We start from the raw sequence: 18,348 nt of genomic DNA on the forward strand, positions 1-18,348 counted from the left end.
AGCCATGTTGACCATCTCTAATCAGTCCTTGCCTTTCCAAATACAAGTAAATCCTGTCCCTCAGGATTCTCTCCAACATCTTGCCCATCACCGATGTCAAGCTCACTGGTCTGTAGTTCCCTGGATTTTTTTTGATGGATGCATCATAGGCACTTTAAGACTCTAAATCTTGCTTGTATTCCAAAGTCACCAGTTAATCCAAATAGCTCTGCACATTGTTGGAGACATATTTAATACAACTGGGAAACCCTTGTCAGAACTTTGAATAAATTGATGACTGGAGAATAGATAGAGAAAGCAAAACTAAAAAAAAGCTTTGCATCTGGCATCTAAAGCAAAAGTTGCCTCTTCATCAAAAACTCAGTCAGCACCAGTTCAACATTTTCAACGTTCTGTGGTTGGGTCGCCAGCACTGATCCTCCCTTGACTGACTAATTCAACATCCAATTAGCTGTCGGTAACCGAGCATAACACCTCAGTGTTGAATCATCTGGTGTCCTCAGAACAGTACTAATTAACATGCAGTACATTTCCAGGTCAGTTCCCAAACATCCATCTTTTGTTTTTTTTTGTCTGAAATAGCTGCTGTTCCAAGTTCAACACCCATCTGCAACTCCATTTCAAATTTAAAAAATGAGAACAATAAAAAAAGTGTCTCAACAGGGCTAACACTTTGTTCTAATGGCTGTCCACAAAAACTCAAGACTGTGGAAACTGTATCATTGCTAATTTCAAAGAGCTCCCTCGAACATTAATTGCAAACCAACAAAAGGACAAAACTACAGTGGGAGTTGCGCAGCCTCCTGGTAAATGCTGTGAAGATTTTCAGTGTTTAAGTTTAGAGATTAGACAAGCTTATTACAAAGGCAAAGGGCTCTTGCAGCACAGTGGAGTGCCCTTGCCTCGAGGTCAGAAGGTCCAGTTTCAAACCCCACCTAACTCAAAAGGTGTGCCATATGTCAAAACAGATTGATTAAAGTATTTACAACAAAAGCAAAGAAGCTTTAAAGTGACATTTCAACTTATATGCCCATTTGGACAAAAGACAAGTAGTCAATAGAGTGCATTTTGTATAAATCACCTGTTGTTATGTATATTTTAAGGCCAAAGAGGACAGGCCAGATTAGATTTAGTAATAGCTCATGAGCAGCATTCCCTCTGAGCATTCACAGTTGCACGGAGCTGCCAATGCATCGATTTACACGGATGACACAGGTCTGTGCACCAGACAAAAACCAAAGGAATATTACACAAGACAAATTCAGTTAGTGAGTGTTTTGTTTTAAAAAAAAACACAAAATGTCACCCAGCTTTATGTTATATGACATCTTCATAGCAAGTGAGACTTGAAGTGGAATTTCTAGCCCAATGATAGAGGCAATACAACTGCAGTACAAGAGACCCTACAGACAGATAGCTTTGTAACCAACTGTTTGAACACATGACAAGAGCAACTTTCTTGAATATACTGAATGTTCCGATAAAAAAATGATTTTAGAGATTAGAAACTCTTTTGAAAGTAGCAATTGATTCTAGATCAATTAATTTTCAAACTGAAATGAACAGATTTTCCTCAGGTTTTCCCTATGCCCAACCATCTTTAACTGCTTTATCAATGAGCTTCCCACCACCATAAGGTCAGGGTGAGGATGATTACTGACCCTCACAAAGTTCAGTGCCATTTGTGACTCCTCAGATATTGAAGCAGTATGTGATTGAATACAGAAGAGCTACAAAACATCAGTCATCCGTTGATGTTTAATAGCGACATCACTGAATCCCCAAGCAACATCTTGGCCAGAAACTGGCCATATCAAAAATGTGGCAGCAACAACAGTTCAGAGACTAGGCATTTTGGGGTGAGTAACTCACCTCCCATCTCTACATCATCCTGCCTACTATCTACAAGGTTCATGTTAGATTGTGCTGAAATACTCTCCTTCAGCCTGGATAGGTATAGCTCCAACACTACTCAAGAAGCTGGACACCATCCAGGAAAAGGCAGTCTGCTTCACTGGCCTCCCCACACATCACTCACCACCTACAAACTTTGCTCTCTACATCACTGAGGTAATGTGACAAACAATCTACAAAATACAGTGCAGCAATTCACCGAAGACACCTTCCAAAACTGCACCCTCATCACCTAGGACAGGCCAGCAGATAGTAGGGAGTATCATGACATGCAAGTTCTCCTCCAAGTAATACCATCCTGACCTGGAACTATACTGCCATTCCTTCACTGTCAGTGGATCAAAATCCTGACACTCTCTTCATAACAGCACTGACACCCCAAGGACTGAAATGGGTTCAAGGCAGAAGCTCATGGGCAGTTAAGAATGGACTTTAAATGCTGGCCTAGCCAGCAGCACTCTCATCTCATGAACAAATAACAAAAATCTATGAAAGGGATATGAAGCAAAGGATAGTATACAGTTAAATCCTAGTTGAGACCTCATTTAACTGAGTGATGAAACAATACTTGACCAGCTAAATGATCTATTCTTGTTCCAATGTTCCTGTTTAAATTAGCGTTCTAGTTTCAGTTTATACCCAAAACCACTGTCTCCAGTGGCCAAAGGAGAAGGAAGAACTGAGTACAGGATCTCAGGTCTACTCTGGGTCTGATGAAAACAGCTGCGTGCAGGTCCAGGATAAATAGGACTGGAGGCTGGGGTTGTTTGGATTGTCTGCCACTGTTCATGAAATGACCACTGTTTTCCATCAAAGTGGTTTACTCAAAGCTTTGTGATCATAGGATGTAGTCTACATGTTAAAAGACAAAAACTACATTGTAACTGATAGCATTTTTAGTTTGACTAAGCCACTTGTCTCGTCTTAGTGACGTTCTCCTCTGGAAGGGAGGCTTATAGCAGATCTGTCCTGGTGGGCTTTCATAAATTTCTTTGCAAGTACTACGAGCAATCACCCTTTACCAAAACTTAACAAAATAAAAGATAGAAACAATCACACTTGATAGATACAAAATATCTCTGAAATTCATGTTGTAGTGAACTAAATTTAACTCTGCATTTTGTTAGAGAGACCCAAATCATCTCAATTCATTGTATTACCAATGAACTTAATGTCAAGATAAACAATTTAGGCACAATTTTTCACTAAAAGCAATAAAACCTCAGGAGGTAACTCCTGTGTTGTTGTTTAAGATTCATGAAGATAGACAACATTTTTAAAAAGTCTGAGAACATTTAGTGTATTTTCAATAAAGATATAATGTTGCCAATTCAAGTCTCACAAGATGAATGAAGGTTTATTTAAATCAGGATCATTTAGTAGTAAACAATATTATCCCTGCAATGCAGACTAAGTTATAAATATAACCCTCTCTGTTGAAACTGAATGCAACTTAGTTTTAAAATTACCTTTACGGCCTTTGGGATCTGGTCCACATACTGGGGTTTGATGATGGCCTTGAGATCATCCTCTAGGATCTTTGTAAAATAGTTCTGTAGTTCAGAACCTCGGAAATAAGTCAAAATCTCCTGCCAGTCAGGAGGGTCCTGTTAGGAGACAATAAGTTTATTACTCATGACCAGTGCAACTTTCTCATGGGCTTTTTGCAGAAAGAAAAACCTGCTATATTTTATGTGGAGTTGTGTTCCCTTTAAAGACCAGATTTCTCTGGAAGAAAATAACTTGCTTCCATCAGCTTGTCAAGTGACCATGCTGCGCAAGAGATGGCAAGCTGGATGTTTGGGATATCAAATGGAATTGGGCATAGGTGCACAAGGCAGAGAAAAACATTAACAGTCAAAAAACTAGCAAAGTTCTGATCAGAGGTGACAACACTGAGGATACTAATGATGCCTGAGTTTGAATTGGGAGCCTACAACTATAGGACACAAAGGAAATTAAGGGACAGACAACCTTACTGGAAGTAAGAAATCCCAATCCTTATACAAATCCATGAAACAGCACTCAGATTGAATTGTTAACCTTCAATTTATAATAAATACCTGACAAGTTGAGGGTGCAAGTCAAATGGGTGCAGAAGGGAATTTGAGTTGAGGTTCGGTTTAGAGACATGCTACTTTGAATACATTCAACATAACTGCCTACTGAAGCTAGACCAAACTAATTGGCATTCACGTTTAATTTTGTTTTTATGTGGCGAAAAGTTTCTGTTTTAATCAATGAACATCCTGATTTCATTCTTTTAGTAAGCACCTGGCTTTTTGGATTTCCAAAGGGAAAAACCTGCTTATCTCTATAGAGATCATACCAAAGACATCAGGCACATTAGTCAAGAAACAAGTTTCCAATACTACTTAAATTGTCATACTTTCAGAAAACATGGACAATATACCAAAGTGCTGTTTCATGCCAATGTGTCCAAGAGAACTAGAAAACAAAAAAAAATTCTGGACAATGACATTTCAAACTATTTGGTGCATGTTTCTTTAAAGAGGTCAGTCTCTACCATTACATACAGTTATGTGCAGTGCAACAATATAATTACATTTAATGATCATCCAGCAAAATTGTTGCAGTTACCACAACAAATATTCCACTTACAGCAATTTTAGCTTTAGACAAAACAACAAATCAATTTGTTAAAATATTTAGTGCCAAGATCATACAAGCAATATTGGCAAAACTACTTGACAGATTATTAAGTCTGCAACTTTTTGACTACAAACTTCTATGATCAAAACCACTCAAAAAACTCACATCATATTTCCCCAGATTGGGCTTTTGCTTTCCCGCTAGGATCTTCAAAGCTGTGGATTTTCCAATCCCATTCGTTCCCACCAAACCCAAAACTTCGCCAGGTCGAGGAATAGGCAACCTAAAATTCAAATGAGTTAATAAAATGTACACAACTTTGAAAATACTGCAACTTGCAGTACCTGCGCTCAAGTCACACCGAAATATCGTTAAATATGAAATGTCTGCAAGTTGAAATCTGCACGTGGCCAACATTCAGATCAGAGTAGATGATTCCAGAGTTCCTTTCTTTACATTTCGGATAAAGATTAGTTGCCAAAAAGAAAAACCAGAAAGCTTGATCAATTACTAACTTCCCTTCACAAAGTGTACTTTATTGGTCAATTCTTTTTTGAAAAAGAAGTTACATTAAAATTAACATTATGCTTGCAAATGGACAGGTTTTGCTTAGCTTCATGGTCAATAACTTTAGCATAATCTGTTTAAATTATTCAATTACACTCTATCAAGATTCATAAGAATTTCTATAAATGATTGGCAGCATGATAATAACATTAGAGCTTTACTTTGTACAACATTTGACTAGAAATTAAATATTCACTGAACAGAAATTGCTGGAAAATCTCAGCAGGTCTGGTAGCATCTGTGGAGAGAAATCAAAGTTAATGTTTCGGGTCCAGGTCTGATACTACTTCAAGAAAATGTCAATTTACTGTCCAGCACGTTCTCCCATTAGTGTGCCTGATTGTCCTTAGAGCTGCTCTACATATCAGAAATAGAAAGACAACCAAAAGCTTCAGTTGCTTCATGACTCTTTGGAGGGTTGGTGTGGACTTGTTGGGCCGAAGGGCCTGTTTCCACACTGTAGGGAATCTAATCTAATAATCTAAAAAAAAACTCATTTATGAGATGCTTTTCATACAAGAAAATACCTCAAAGTGCTTTATAGGGGTATTACAAACCAAAGTATTATGTCACAGCACCAAAAGCTTGAAACAAATGTGTGCAAGGAAAGAATTTCAGAACACAGGGCCTAGGTAACTGCAGGCACAGCCTCCCGCCATGAAAAAAAAGTTAAAACTGGGATTTCAAGAGGTCAGAATTAGATGAATATTGATATCTCTAAGGGTTGCTAGGCTGGATATTGCAGAGATAGAGAAAGTGAGGCCATGGAAGGATTTGAAATCAAAGAAAGAGAATTTTAAAAATCAAGGAATTGCTTGATTGGTAGTTAATGCAAGTCCGCAAGGCCAAAAGTCACAGGGATAAACCTAAGGCATATGCAGCATATTTTGAATGACCTTAAATTTAAATGATGGGTAGAATTTACAGAATATTCAAGCACTTCAAGTCAAGTAGTAACACAGAAGGGGAACTAATTTCAGCAACTGTTGAGCCAAGGCAGGGCAATGTTATACAAGATGGAATGGACAGTTTTAATGAGAGTGTAAATATGTTTAGAATCTCTTTGTTGAATCAAATAGTAAATCAAGTTGCAAACTGACTAGTTTAATCTCAGACTATTGCCAGGAACTTGGGTTGATTTGGTAGCTATAGAACTGAACCTGAAAACAATGGCTTTCAGTCTTCCTACATTTCTGTTGGATTTTCAACAGACAGACTGATCATTTAGCAACAGTGGAGGAGTTGAGAGAAGACAGCAAGGTAGGCTCAATGTACAAACTAAGACAAATGCTTGGATAATATCATTGAGGGACAGCATGCAGACAAGATAAGAGACCAATGATAGATCTATCAGGGACATCAGAGTAAACAGCATGAGGGAAGGAAGAGAAGCCATTGCAAGTGGAATATTGCATGCAATTCTGGTCTCCTTCCTATCGGAAAGTTGTTGTGAAATTTGAAAGGGTTCAGAAAAGAGTTACAAGGATGTTGCAGGGTTGGAGGATTTGAGCTATAGGGAGAGGCTAAACAGGCTGGGGCTGTTGAGTAGGAAGGACTTGGAGGTATATGGGTCCGGTGCTGCCAGGTGGGACTAGATTGGATTAGGATATCTGGTCAGCATGGACGGGTTGGACCGAAGGATCTGTTTCCATGCTGTACATCACTATGACTCTTAAGTGATATTTTGGCTATGATTAAACATATAAGAAACAGCCAGGGAAAGCAGACCAACTCAGCCAAAAACAATGCAAAATTTGGAAGAGAATAATTTGAATAACTGCATCAAAAGATTACAAATAACTCCAGGAACTCAATGGGATAATAGTACGGCACATTTGTGATGTCCTATGACTTTAATAAGTCCATTTGCGATACATTTCCAAATACAGAAACTTGACTAGAATTCTGGGATTGGACAGTATGGATTTGGGAAGGGTCAACACTTTCAATGACTTTGGGAAGGAAAGGAAGGTTGGGAATGAAGCATATAAGGATGGAGGGGTCAACTGTTTTGAGGTGTGGGGAGGGTAATAACAGCAGATTTACAGAAGGCACAACACCTGGACAGAGAAATAGTTGACAACAGTGAGAATGTGGAGTAAAAGTTGGGCGGTCAGTAGTTTAGATTGAATAGTTCCAGTGAACTGGCATGTTTCATGGAATGAATGAGATTGAAGAGGGCATAAAGTAAAAGAAAGAAATGGGAGTCCAAGGCGAGGACAGGGAGGCAACCTTAGAGGGAGCTTGGATTTATTTGGGCTGAAAGGAGGAAGATGGTACACAGTCAGCTGATAAAAAGATCGAGACATCCTTTGTAACAAGATGTTAGTCAGCTCCTTGCACACCTTGTTCGAGGCGAGGGTGGAGGATTTAAAGAAGAGTTCAGTAAGATGATGTTTGGGGAGGAACGAAAGAAGGAAAAGCTGACCCAAAAGTCTTTACTGAGATCTAAAGAATCTGGATAAGCCTCCTTTTTGTTCAAATTTAAGGCACCTGGACTTGAGGGAAAGATGATGAAGGCCAGAATGAGGAAACAGGCCAGAGTAGGAGCAAGTATTAATTTTAGGCCTAGGACATTAAAGATGGAGCTGAGAATGCATTTCAACAAAATCAGTGGCTGCAGAAACTGTATGTTACTTCAAAAGGTCAGAGGTTGAACAGGTATGATTTTAGAGTAGAAACTGTTAAGAGAACTAGCAGATAGTTTTACCATAGATGGACAAAGGAGTAAGTTTTGGGAGTGGAAAGGATATGCGGGCAGAGACTGAGAAAGAAATTACACTACCTTAAATCAATACAATGGCACTAGCAAGATTACACAAGATGGCATGAGCTAGTGATGAAAACGCTTTGGGGGTAGTTTGGGAGGATACAAGAATGGGAAACCTAAAGAACCATAAGGTATGATGAAAGTTCAGATGTTATTCACATGTTGCACAAATCTCAAATTTGTTTTTTTTTAAGTTAGAATGACTTAAAATGAGAGAGAGGAAAAACAAGTTTAATAGCTAAGATTAAAAAAGGAAATGCCAGGAGAGGAGGAGCTTAGGCCAAAGTGAGATTCGTAGAGGAGGGTCACAATGACAAACTTGACGGAATTTACAGCTAGGCAGGGAGGCTTCATCCTTCGATCAGGTTTCTATTAAGGCCATGATAATGAAATATTAATTCACAATATGTTCTGGATCGCATGGTCGTTACTCCCAAATAAACAGACATTTTGGAGGGAGATGCACTGAGAGACTGGAAGTGTAGTGCCCAATTCTATAGGGGTAGGAGTGGAAGTGGCAAGTTGGACATCAAGATTGATGGCAGTGCACTTGCAAGGACCAATCTGTCACAGGATTCAGACAGGCACATAGGGAAGCTCTCACCTACTTGAAAAGAGAGGCATATCTGGATTCAGTCAAAATAGCAAGAAGGTCAAAGAGTTTTGAGAGGTTTTGGCGGAAAGTTGGAACTCAAGGGACCTGAGATTGGAGAAGAGAAAGGGGGAAATGAGAAAAGAGGGATGAGGGGAAATGAGAGGTAAAGAGTGATGGGCTTTGGTCTAGACTAACAGCTAAAACGGTTACACAAAATGAATACAGGGAAATCTCATGCTGCATTAGCCTCGTTACAAAGAAATTTTGAGGCTGGCTTTAAACTGGCACATATGATGTTTGGAGTTCAGGAGGCTGAGATAGATCACTCAAATTTCACTCCTATTTAAACATAAAACCTGACCAAATGGGAAGCAGAAAATAGCAATTTAATAACAGTATGGCGTTCAGAATGAAAATCCACGGTCCCATGATGGGATAATGTTAGATTGGAGCATTACAGACTATTGACTAGGCATAGTGACAGCTTTACACAGTAATTCTAGAAGCTAGTTAAGAACCTCTTCCTTTACACCATGGATCTTGTGTTCAATGGATCACAAAACTTAACAGGCAATATACTCAGTACCGAAATCTAACAATAAGTATTACAAAATAGCTAATAACCCTTAAATGATCAACGATGCTATCTGTATGTGGGACCACAGGAGATGGGAGAGATCCTAAATGAATATTTTGTGTCAGTATTTACTGTGGAGAAAGTCATGGAAGCTAGGGGACTTGGGGAAAATAATAGCAACATCTTGAAAAACAGTCCATATTACAGAAGAGATAGTGCTTGAGATCTTAATATGCACAAAAAGTAGATAAATCCCCAGGACCTGGTCAAGTGTATTCCAAGACATTATGGGAAGCTAAGCAAGAAATTGTGGGGCCCCTTGCTGAGATATCCATATCTCCACAACAATGGGTGAGGTGCCGGAAGACTGGAGAATGGAGAATGCTGTACCTTTATTTAGGAAACACTACAAGGAAAAGCCAGGGAACAACAGATGGGTGAGCCTGACATCAGTGGTGGGGAGGTTATAGGAGGACATACTGAGAGACAGGATTTACATGCATTTGGAAAGGCAAGAACTGATTAGAGATAGTCAGCATGGTTTTGTGTATGGGAAATTGTCTCTCAAACTTGATTAAGTTTTTTTGAAGACATGACCAAGAAGAGGGATGAAGACAGAGTGGTAGACACTGTCTACATGGACTTTAGCAAGGCCTTTAACAGGTTCCACATGGTAGACTGGATAATAAGGTTAGATCACATGGGGTGCAGGGAGCGCTAGCCAATTGGATACAAAATTGGCTACAAAATTGGCTTGACAGTAGGAGACAAGGTGCAGTGGTAGAGGGTTGTTGTTTGGACTGGAGGCTTTTGACCAGCAGTGTGCCACAAGGATCAGTGTTAGATCCACTGTTGTTTGTCATTTGTACAAATAATTTGGACGGGAATATGATGTGGAAGTGCTGGACTGCGGAGGACAACAGCATTCATACGACACCAGGTATGAGTCCAAAAAGGTGAAGTTTTGACTTCATCTGGCCAAGCTCCGAGAGCTTGTGACTTCAAATAAACCTGTTTGACTTTAATCTGGTGTCGTGTGACCTCTGATGAGGATATAGGAGGCACGGTTACCAGGTTTGTGGGTGACACCAAAATTGGTGATATAATGAACAGTGAAGGTTATGACTCTTGAGATCTTGATCAGCTGGGCCAAAGGGCCATGTAATAGCAAATGGAGTTTAATTTAGATAAAATGCAAAGGTGTTGCATTTGCTAAGACAAACAAAGGCAGACTCTCACAGTTAATGGTAGGGCTCTGGTGAATGTTATCAAACAGCTAGACCTTGGAGTTGAGGTACATAGTTCCTTGGAGTTGAGGTACATAGTTCCTTGGAAGTGGCTTCACAGTTAGACAGGGTAGTGAAGGAGGCATTTGGCATTCTTTCATCAGTCAGAGCATTGACTATAGGAGTTGAGACGTCATGTTGCGGCTGTATAAGACGTTAGTGGGGCCACTTTTGGAGTAATGCGTACAGTTCTGGTCACCCTGCTTCAGGAAGGATGTTATGAAACTGGCAAGGGTGCAGAAAAGAATTACAAAAGCATGTTAGTGAGACTGGAGAGCTTGAGTTATGAGGTGGCGCTGGGATCTCCACACCCCCCCATTCCCCGTACCTCCACAGTTTAGGAGGCTGAGGGGTGTCTTTAGAGGTTTATAAAATCATGAGGGGCATAGATAAAGTGAATAGCCAAGTTCTTTTTCCCTCGGGTTGGGGGATCCAAAAATAGAGGGCATAGGTTTAAAGGTGAGAAGGGAAATATATAAAAAGGACCTGAGGGGCAACTTTTTCTACACAGAAGGTGGTGCATACAAGGAAGAAGCTGCCGGGAAAGTGGTGAAGGTGGATACAATTCCAACATTTAAAAGACTTTTCAACAGATACATGAAGATGAAAGGTATGAGAGGGATATAGGTCAAATGCAGGGGAATGGGACACCTGGTCAGCATGGACAAGTTGGACTGAAGGATCTGTTTCTGTGCTGTATGACTTGGTGATTCTGTGATCAGCTCACAGATACAGAACTTTATTTGATATCCCAACATACACTGAAGCACTGCACAAAGCAAGGCCAATAAGCTAAAGCTGCGCTTTTAGAAACAACAACTGTGAATTCTGTTGTCAGAAGCAGTATTCCTGGAACAGTCATCAGGTAAAAACATATTTTAGTGTTTAGTTCTGAACCAATGTCATTCAAATATTAAGCAATTCATTCAAGGCATGACAACCTTCATAATGGTTTTAGTTTTCAATAAGCAGCTTCACTTTTAAAGTGGGACCCTAGGAATGCTAATTATATGCAAACCTACTGCGTCGTAGGTTTGATGCAAGCAAATCCCAAGATTTCATATTTTTTCAGTCAAATTCATCTCCAGTTGAGATTTAACAAATCATCAGACGGAGCTCAAAGGTGAATTTGTCTTCTTTGTGGAACAGTAATTAAACAGAAGCACTTATATATCCTATGGACATTTCCCACATTATCTCAAAATCTACCAAATGTAAGGGTATTCATACGTGCACTTGTAATGTCAAGGCATACAAGGCTATGAGCCAAATGCTGGAAAATGGAATTTGAATAGTTTGGTCGTTGCTTCTGATTGGCACAGACCCAATGAGCCCAAGGGCCTTTTTCTGTACCGGAGACATCTATGACTTCTTATTCACAATCTTTCCAAATTTTTCAACATCATTACCTGTGAAGTTTGAAGGAGTTTGCACAGTATCGGTGTGTTGTCTCTTTAGCTAAATTACTTGGCAAGTTAACAATCGACAAAGCCCCAAAAGGACATTTCTGAAACAAGAAATAGAAAATATAAATCATTAACAAAATGTTATCATCATTACATCTCCTGGAACTGCCTACTGGTGACACTACCAGAATTTACATTATTTTGTACACCTATTAAGTGGAAAATGGTAGAATAAATACATTTTGAGGAAACTTATAGAAAAGAACTATCTAAAAAGGAGTACAGAGAGAAATAAATTTAAAAATCTACTGCAATTATAAATTGAATATTTGCAGAGAACAATTACATTCAAATCTTACAAACTTTTATAAATTAGTGTATGAGGAACACATGGATTTCTGGGATGAGATCATATTTAGAAAGACGGCTTAGTGGGGATGGGGTGGTGAAGAGATCACTGATAGGATTGCAAGAAACATGTACAAAATGCAAATTTTATGATAAACAAGCTAGCCTTTATGGTATCCAGTGATTTTAGTTTTTTAAAATGTCACTGAAGGGAAGGCAATGGCCTAGTGGTATTATTGCTAGATTATTAATCTAGAGAGTCAGACAACTTTCTGGGAACCAGGTCCAAATCCCGCTATGGCAGATGATGGAATCTGAATTCAATAAAATCTGAAATTAAAGGATCTAACAATGATCACAAAACCATTGTCGATTGTTGGAAAAACCCATCTGGTTCACTCATGTCCTTCAGGGAAGGAAATCTGCCATCCTTACCTGGTCTGGCCTAAATGTGACTCCAGACCCACAGCAATGTGCCTTGACTCTCAATTGCCCTCTGAAATGGCCCAGCAAGCCATTCAGTTGTACCAATCGCTACAAAGTCTCAAAAGAATTGAAACTGGATAAATTACCTAGCATCAGAAATCACCAGAAAAGACAACAGCGGAAACTGCCCTGTCGACCCTGCAGAGTCCTCCTCACTAATACTTGGTGCTTGGGAGAGCTGTCTCACAAAATCCTACCTTACAGACAATGTCCCAGATACAACCATTACCATCCCTGAATATGCCCTGTCCCACTGGCAGAACAGACCCAGCAGAAATGGCGGTACAGTGATATACAGTCCAGAGGGAATTGCTTTAGGAGTCCTCAACATTGACTCTGGACCCCATGAAGTCTTATGGCTTCAGATTAAACATGGGCAAGGAAACGTCCTCCTGATGACCGTGCACCATCCTCCCTCAGCTGATGAGCCGATACTCCTCCATTCTGAACAACACTTAAGAGGAAGCATAGAAGATGGCAGGGCACAAAATGTACTCGGTGAGGGATTCAATGTCCACCATTAAGAGTGGCTTGGCAGCAGTACCACTAATCAAGCTGGTCAGGTACCAAAACACAGCTGCTAGACTGGGCCTGCGGCAGTTGATGAAGGAACCAAAAGGAAAAACCGTACTTGACCTCATCCTTACCAATCTGCCAGCTGCAGAAGCATCGGTCAGTGACAGTATCGATAAGAGTGACCACAGCTCAGTCCTTGTAGAGACAAAGTCCCACCTTCACATTGAGAATAACGTCCATCACGTTGTGTCGCACTGTCATCCTAAATGGGATAGAGTTCGAACAGATCTAGCAACTCAAGACAGGCATCCATGAGGCACTGTGGGCCAACAACAGAATTGTACTCCAGCACAATCTGTAACCTCATGACCCAGCATATACCCCATTCAGCCATTACCATCAAGCTAGGGGATTAATCCTGGTTCAATGGATAGTGCAAGAGGGCATGCCAGAAGCAGCACCAAGCATACCTGAAGATGGGGTATCAATCTGGTAAAGCCATCGAGCAGTTCACTTGCATGCCAAACAGGAAGTGATAGACTGAGCTAGGCAATCCCACAACCAACAGATGAGATCTAAGCTCTGCAGCTCTGCCACATCTAATCGTGAATGGTGGGAGGCAATTAAACAATTCACTGGAGGTGGCGGCTCCACAAATATCCCCATCCTCAATGATGGAAGAGCACAGTACAAAAGATAAGGCTGAAGCATTCGCAGCAATCTTCAGCCAGAAGTGCCAAGTAAATGATCAATTCTGGCCTGCTCCAGTGGTTCCCAGCATTACAGAAACCAGTCTTCTGCCAATTTGATTCGCTCTACATGACATTGAGAAATGGTTGGAGACACTGGATATGGCATCTGCTATGTGCCCTGACAACATTCCAGCAATAGTACTGACGATTTATGCTGCTCCTTTAGTCAAGCTGTTCCAGTACAGTTACAATACTGGCACCTATCCGACAATGTGGAAAATTGCCCAATTCCTGTACATGAAAAGCAGGATAAATCCAAACCCAGCCAATTACTGCCCCAGTCTACTTTTGATCATCGGTGAAGTGATGGACGGTGTCATCAACAGTGCTATCAAGCAATACTTGCTCAGTGACGCCCAGTTTGGGTTCCGCCAGGGCCAGTCAGCTCCTGACCTCATTACTAGCAAACCTGGAATCAATGGGTATCAGGGGACAAACTCTCTGGTGGTTAGAGTCATACTTGACACATAGGAAGTTGGTCATGGCTGTTGGAGGTTATTCATCGCAGCTCCAGGACATCTCTGCAGGAGTTCCTCAGAGTAGTGCCCTCGGCCCAACCATCTTCAGCTGCTTCAATGACCTTCCCTCCATAAGGTCAGAAGTGGGGATGTTCACCAATGATTCCACAATGTTCAGTACCATTCGCGACTCCTCAGACATTGAAACAGTCCATGCCCAAATCAACAAGATCTGGACAATATCCAGGCTTGGGTTGACAAGTTTCAAGTAACATTCACGCCAAACAAATACAACTCTATGACCATTACCAACAAGACAATCTAACCACTGCTCCTTATGCTGTAAGGTGTTACCATCACTGAATCCCCCACTATCAATGTCCTGGGAGTTGTTAATGAACAGAAACTCAACTGGAGTCATCACATAAATGCAGTGGCTACAAGAGCCGATCAGAGGCTATGAATACTGCAGCGAGTAACTCCCCATAAAAGCCTGTCCACCATCTACCAGGTAAAAGTCAAGAGTCTAGTGGAATACTCCCCACTTACCTGGATGAGTGCAGCTCCAACAATACTCAAGAAACTTGACACAATCCAGGACAAAGCAGCCTGCTTGATTGGCACCACATCCACAAGCATCCACTCCCTCCACCACCAAATGTTCAGTATTACACACTGCTGCTACCCACAAGATGCACTGCAGAAAATCTCAGAAAGCATCTTCTAAACCCAAGACCACTTCCACTTAGAAGGACAAGGGCAGCAGATATATGGATGCACCACCACCTTCAAGTTTCCTTGCAAGCCATTCACCATCCTGACTTGGAAATACATTGCCATTCCTTCACTGTAACGGAGTCAAAATTCTGAAACTTCCTACATTGGCATTGTGGGTCAAATCACAGCAGGTGGACTAGAGGAAAATCAGGAGGACAAAAAGGGGATGGGAGATAATTTTGGCAAATAGAATTAAGGAGAATCCAAAGAGTTTTTACAGATACATTAAGGACAAGAGGGTAACTAGGGAGAATAGGGCCCCTCAAAGATCAGCAAGGCAGCCTTTGTGTGGAGCCTCAGAAAATGGGGGAGATACTAAACGAGTATTTTGCATCAGTATTTACTGTGGAAAAGGAAATGGAAGATATAGAGTGTAGGGAAATAGATGGTGACATCTTGCAAAATGCCCAAATTACAGAGGAGGAAGTGCTGGATATCTTGAAACACAAAGGTGGATAAATCCCCAGGATCTGATCACCCTAGAACTCTGTGGGAAGCAAGAGATGTGATTGGAAGGCAATGATGGATAATCCGCTCATCACTTCCAACTGAAGCTGGCTAAAAATGTTCCAGTCTTTTCATTATGCACTGATGGGCTCCATCATTTTTGGGCAAGAGGAGGTTTGTGGATTGTTCTCCTCCAGTTAGGGTTTGTTTTTACTGAAACCTTTGGCCTTATAATTCAAACCAATCTTCATTAAATTCAGTTCCATGACATTTAGGTACATGGGATTAGTTTAGAATGGCATCACAGTTGGTGCAAACACATTGGGCAGAAGGGGCTGTTCCTCTGCTATACCATTCTACATCCTAAATTAAAATTTTGGCACAGAGTGAAACCACCTTGACTTTTAACATGACTTAGGTTTTACTCTCACGAGTGCACCTTTAAACAGCACAAAAGGCTTTTTAAAAAATATAATTCCCTATCAGGACCCAGGCAGTCTACCAGGTCACCTTTTAGAGTTTAATATTGACAATGAAATGGAAGATAATTTGATTCATTCTGACAACTGGAATTTCAATACCATCTTTTGGTGGAGTGAAACATCCAAAGGAATGCTGCAGGAGCACTGTCAAGCAAACTTTGTAAAATGGAGGGTGACTGATATTGTACTTTTGTTTAAGAAAGGTTGTAAAGAGAAACCAGGGAACCAGAGACCTGCTAGTCCGACTTTGCTGCAGGTGTTTATAAAAATAAGGATTTGTGGACATTGAGAGGCAAAAAGTAGACTAGAGATAGTCAGCATGGTTTTGAGTAGAAAAACATCTCACAAATTTGAATGAGTTTCTTTTGAGAAAGGTACCAAAAAGATTGATGATGGCAAGGTTCTGTATGGGTAGACTAATTAGTGAAGCCAAGACACGAGGGATTTCAGGGTGAGCTTGCAAAATGGATACACGATTGGCTTAAACAGGAGAGTGTGGTCGTGGAGGCCTGTGTTTACAGGGGGATCAGTTCTAGGTCCTCTTTTGTTTGTCATTTATATAAATGATTTGGATGAGAATACAGAAGGCATGGTTAGTAAATTTGTGGATGACACCAAAATCGGCAGCCATGATGTGGAGGTGTCAGTGTTGGTCTGGGGGTGGATAAAGTTAAAAATCCCAACACCAGATTACAGTCCAACAGATTAATTTGCAAGTACAGCTAGACAACCCTTTATCCGAAATCCGAAAGCTCCAAAATCCGAAGGTATTTTTGTGAAGTTTTTATCTCATTAACAAGGTTGTTTGGCGTGCAAACAGTTAACCCAACTCCACATCCACCTGATGCGTGTCACTCACATGTGGTTGGGTGGGGAGGGGAAAAAAAAACAAAGAGGTTATGTGGCCCAACACTGGCAGGCCTCAATTTTGTCTCAGGGCCTGTTAGTCACAGTGAGACTGCTGTTTGGTAAGATTTTAAAAAATTTCACCGTTGAACCGTCACTTCTTCCAAAATTCAAAAAATTCCAAATTCCGAAAACCAGCTGGTCCCCAGCGTTTCGGATAAAGGACTGTGTACCCGTACTAGCTTTCCGGGCATTGCTCCTCGTCAGGTAGCTAGTGGGTCCTATGATCATGCCTCACTGGCTAGCTGACAAAGGAGCAGTGCTCCGAAAGGTAGTACCTCCAAATAAACCTACTGGTCTATAACATGGCATCGTGATTATTAACCAAAACTGGTGGCACAGTAGAAGGTTTTCTACGATCACAAAGGTATCTTGATCAAATGGGTCAATGGACTGAAAAAAACAGCAGATGGAGTCCCATCTGGATCAGTGCAAGGTAGACCCTGCATAGTGTTGCAGAAGGGAGACCTTGGGGTACAGGTACATAGTTCTTTGAAGTTTGTATCACATATAGTCAGGGTGATTAAAAGGTGTTGGCACGCTTGCCTTCATTGCTCAGTCCTTTGAGTATGGGAGTTGGGAAGTCATGTTGAGGTTGTACAAGATATTGGTGAGCAGTCTTCTGGAATACTGTGTGCAGTTCCGGTTGCCCAGTTATTGGAAGGATATTAAGCTGGAGAGGATTGAGAAGATATTGCCGGGAATGTTGCTGGGTATGGAAGGTTTGTGTTATAAAGGAAGGTTGGATCGGCTGGGACATTTTTCACTGGAGCGTTGGAGGTTAAGAGGCAACCTGATAGGAGTTTATAAAATAATGAGGTATGAAGTTAATGGTAGTTTTCTTTTCACTAGGATAAGGGATTTCAAAACCAGGAGGCACATTTTTAAGGAGAGACAAGAGATTTAAAATAGACATGAGAGGCATTTTTTTTTTTTTTTACACACAGAGGGTGGTTGGTTTGTGGAATGAACATCTTGTGGATGTGGACACAATTACAATGTTTAAGAGACGTTTGGATAGGTACATGAACAGAAAATGTTTGGAGGGACAGGGCCATGAACAGGCAGGTGGGACTAGTTTAGTTTGGGAGTATGTTCAGTATGGACAGGTTGGACAGAAGGGTCTGCTTCTGTGCATCGTAATGTCATATGTTCCAGTGAAAAATATCCCACCTGATCCAACCTAACTGTTTCTTAGGTTAGCACATGCAGAAAGTGGATAGGTTCTAGATTGCATTGTCTGAGAATTTGATGGAGGCATGTTCAGTGAAGGCATTCAGGAGTGAATTAGATCATCAGAAAAGGATGAGTGTATAGGGCTACAGGGATAAAACAGGGAAGTTGCTGTGTGAATGGCTCCTTCAGAGTCAGCACACAAAGGCTCAAAGGCCATTTCCTGTACAGTAACCATTCTAGGGGCTCATCACCCACTAAATACCATTAGTATT

The 18,348-nt window shown here is 40.8% G+C and overlaps 1 protein-coding gene across 1 annotated transcript in view; it reads right to left on the reverse strand.

Moving 5' to 3' along the window:
* Positions 1 to 18,348, reverse strand: part of abce1 (ATP binding cassette subfamily E member 1) — a 61,811-nt gene that overhangs the window by 23,993 nt on the left and 19,470 nt on the right. The window contains exons 4-6 of the mRNA XM_043699036.2: positions 11,732 to 11,829; positions 4,693 to 4,810; positions 3,384 to 3,521 (exon numbers count right to left, since the gene is read on the reverse strand). Of these exons, the coding sequence (XP_043554971.1) occupies positions 3,384 to 3,521; positions 4,693 to 4,810; positions 11,732 to 11,829 (354 nt within the window). The remainder of the gene's footprint in view (positions 1 to 3,383; positions 3,522 to 4,692; positions 4,811 to 11,731; positions 11,830 to 18,348) is intronic.

This window comes from Chiloscyllium plagiosum, unplaced genomic scaffold (genome assembly GCF_037043375.1).
Source record: "Chiloscyllium plagiosum isolate Xiang-an unplaced genomic scaffold, Cpla_swu_hap1 HiC_scaffold_1, whole genome shotgun sequence".
NCBI classification, from domain to species: Eukaryota; Metazoa; Chordata; class Chondrichthyes; order Orectolobiformes; family Hemiscylliidae; genus Chiloscyllium; species Chiloscyllium plagiosum.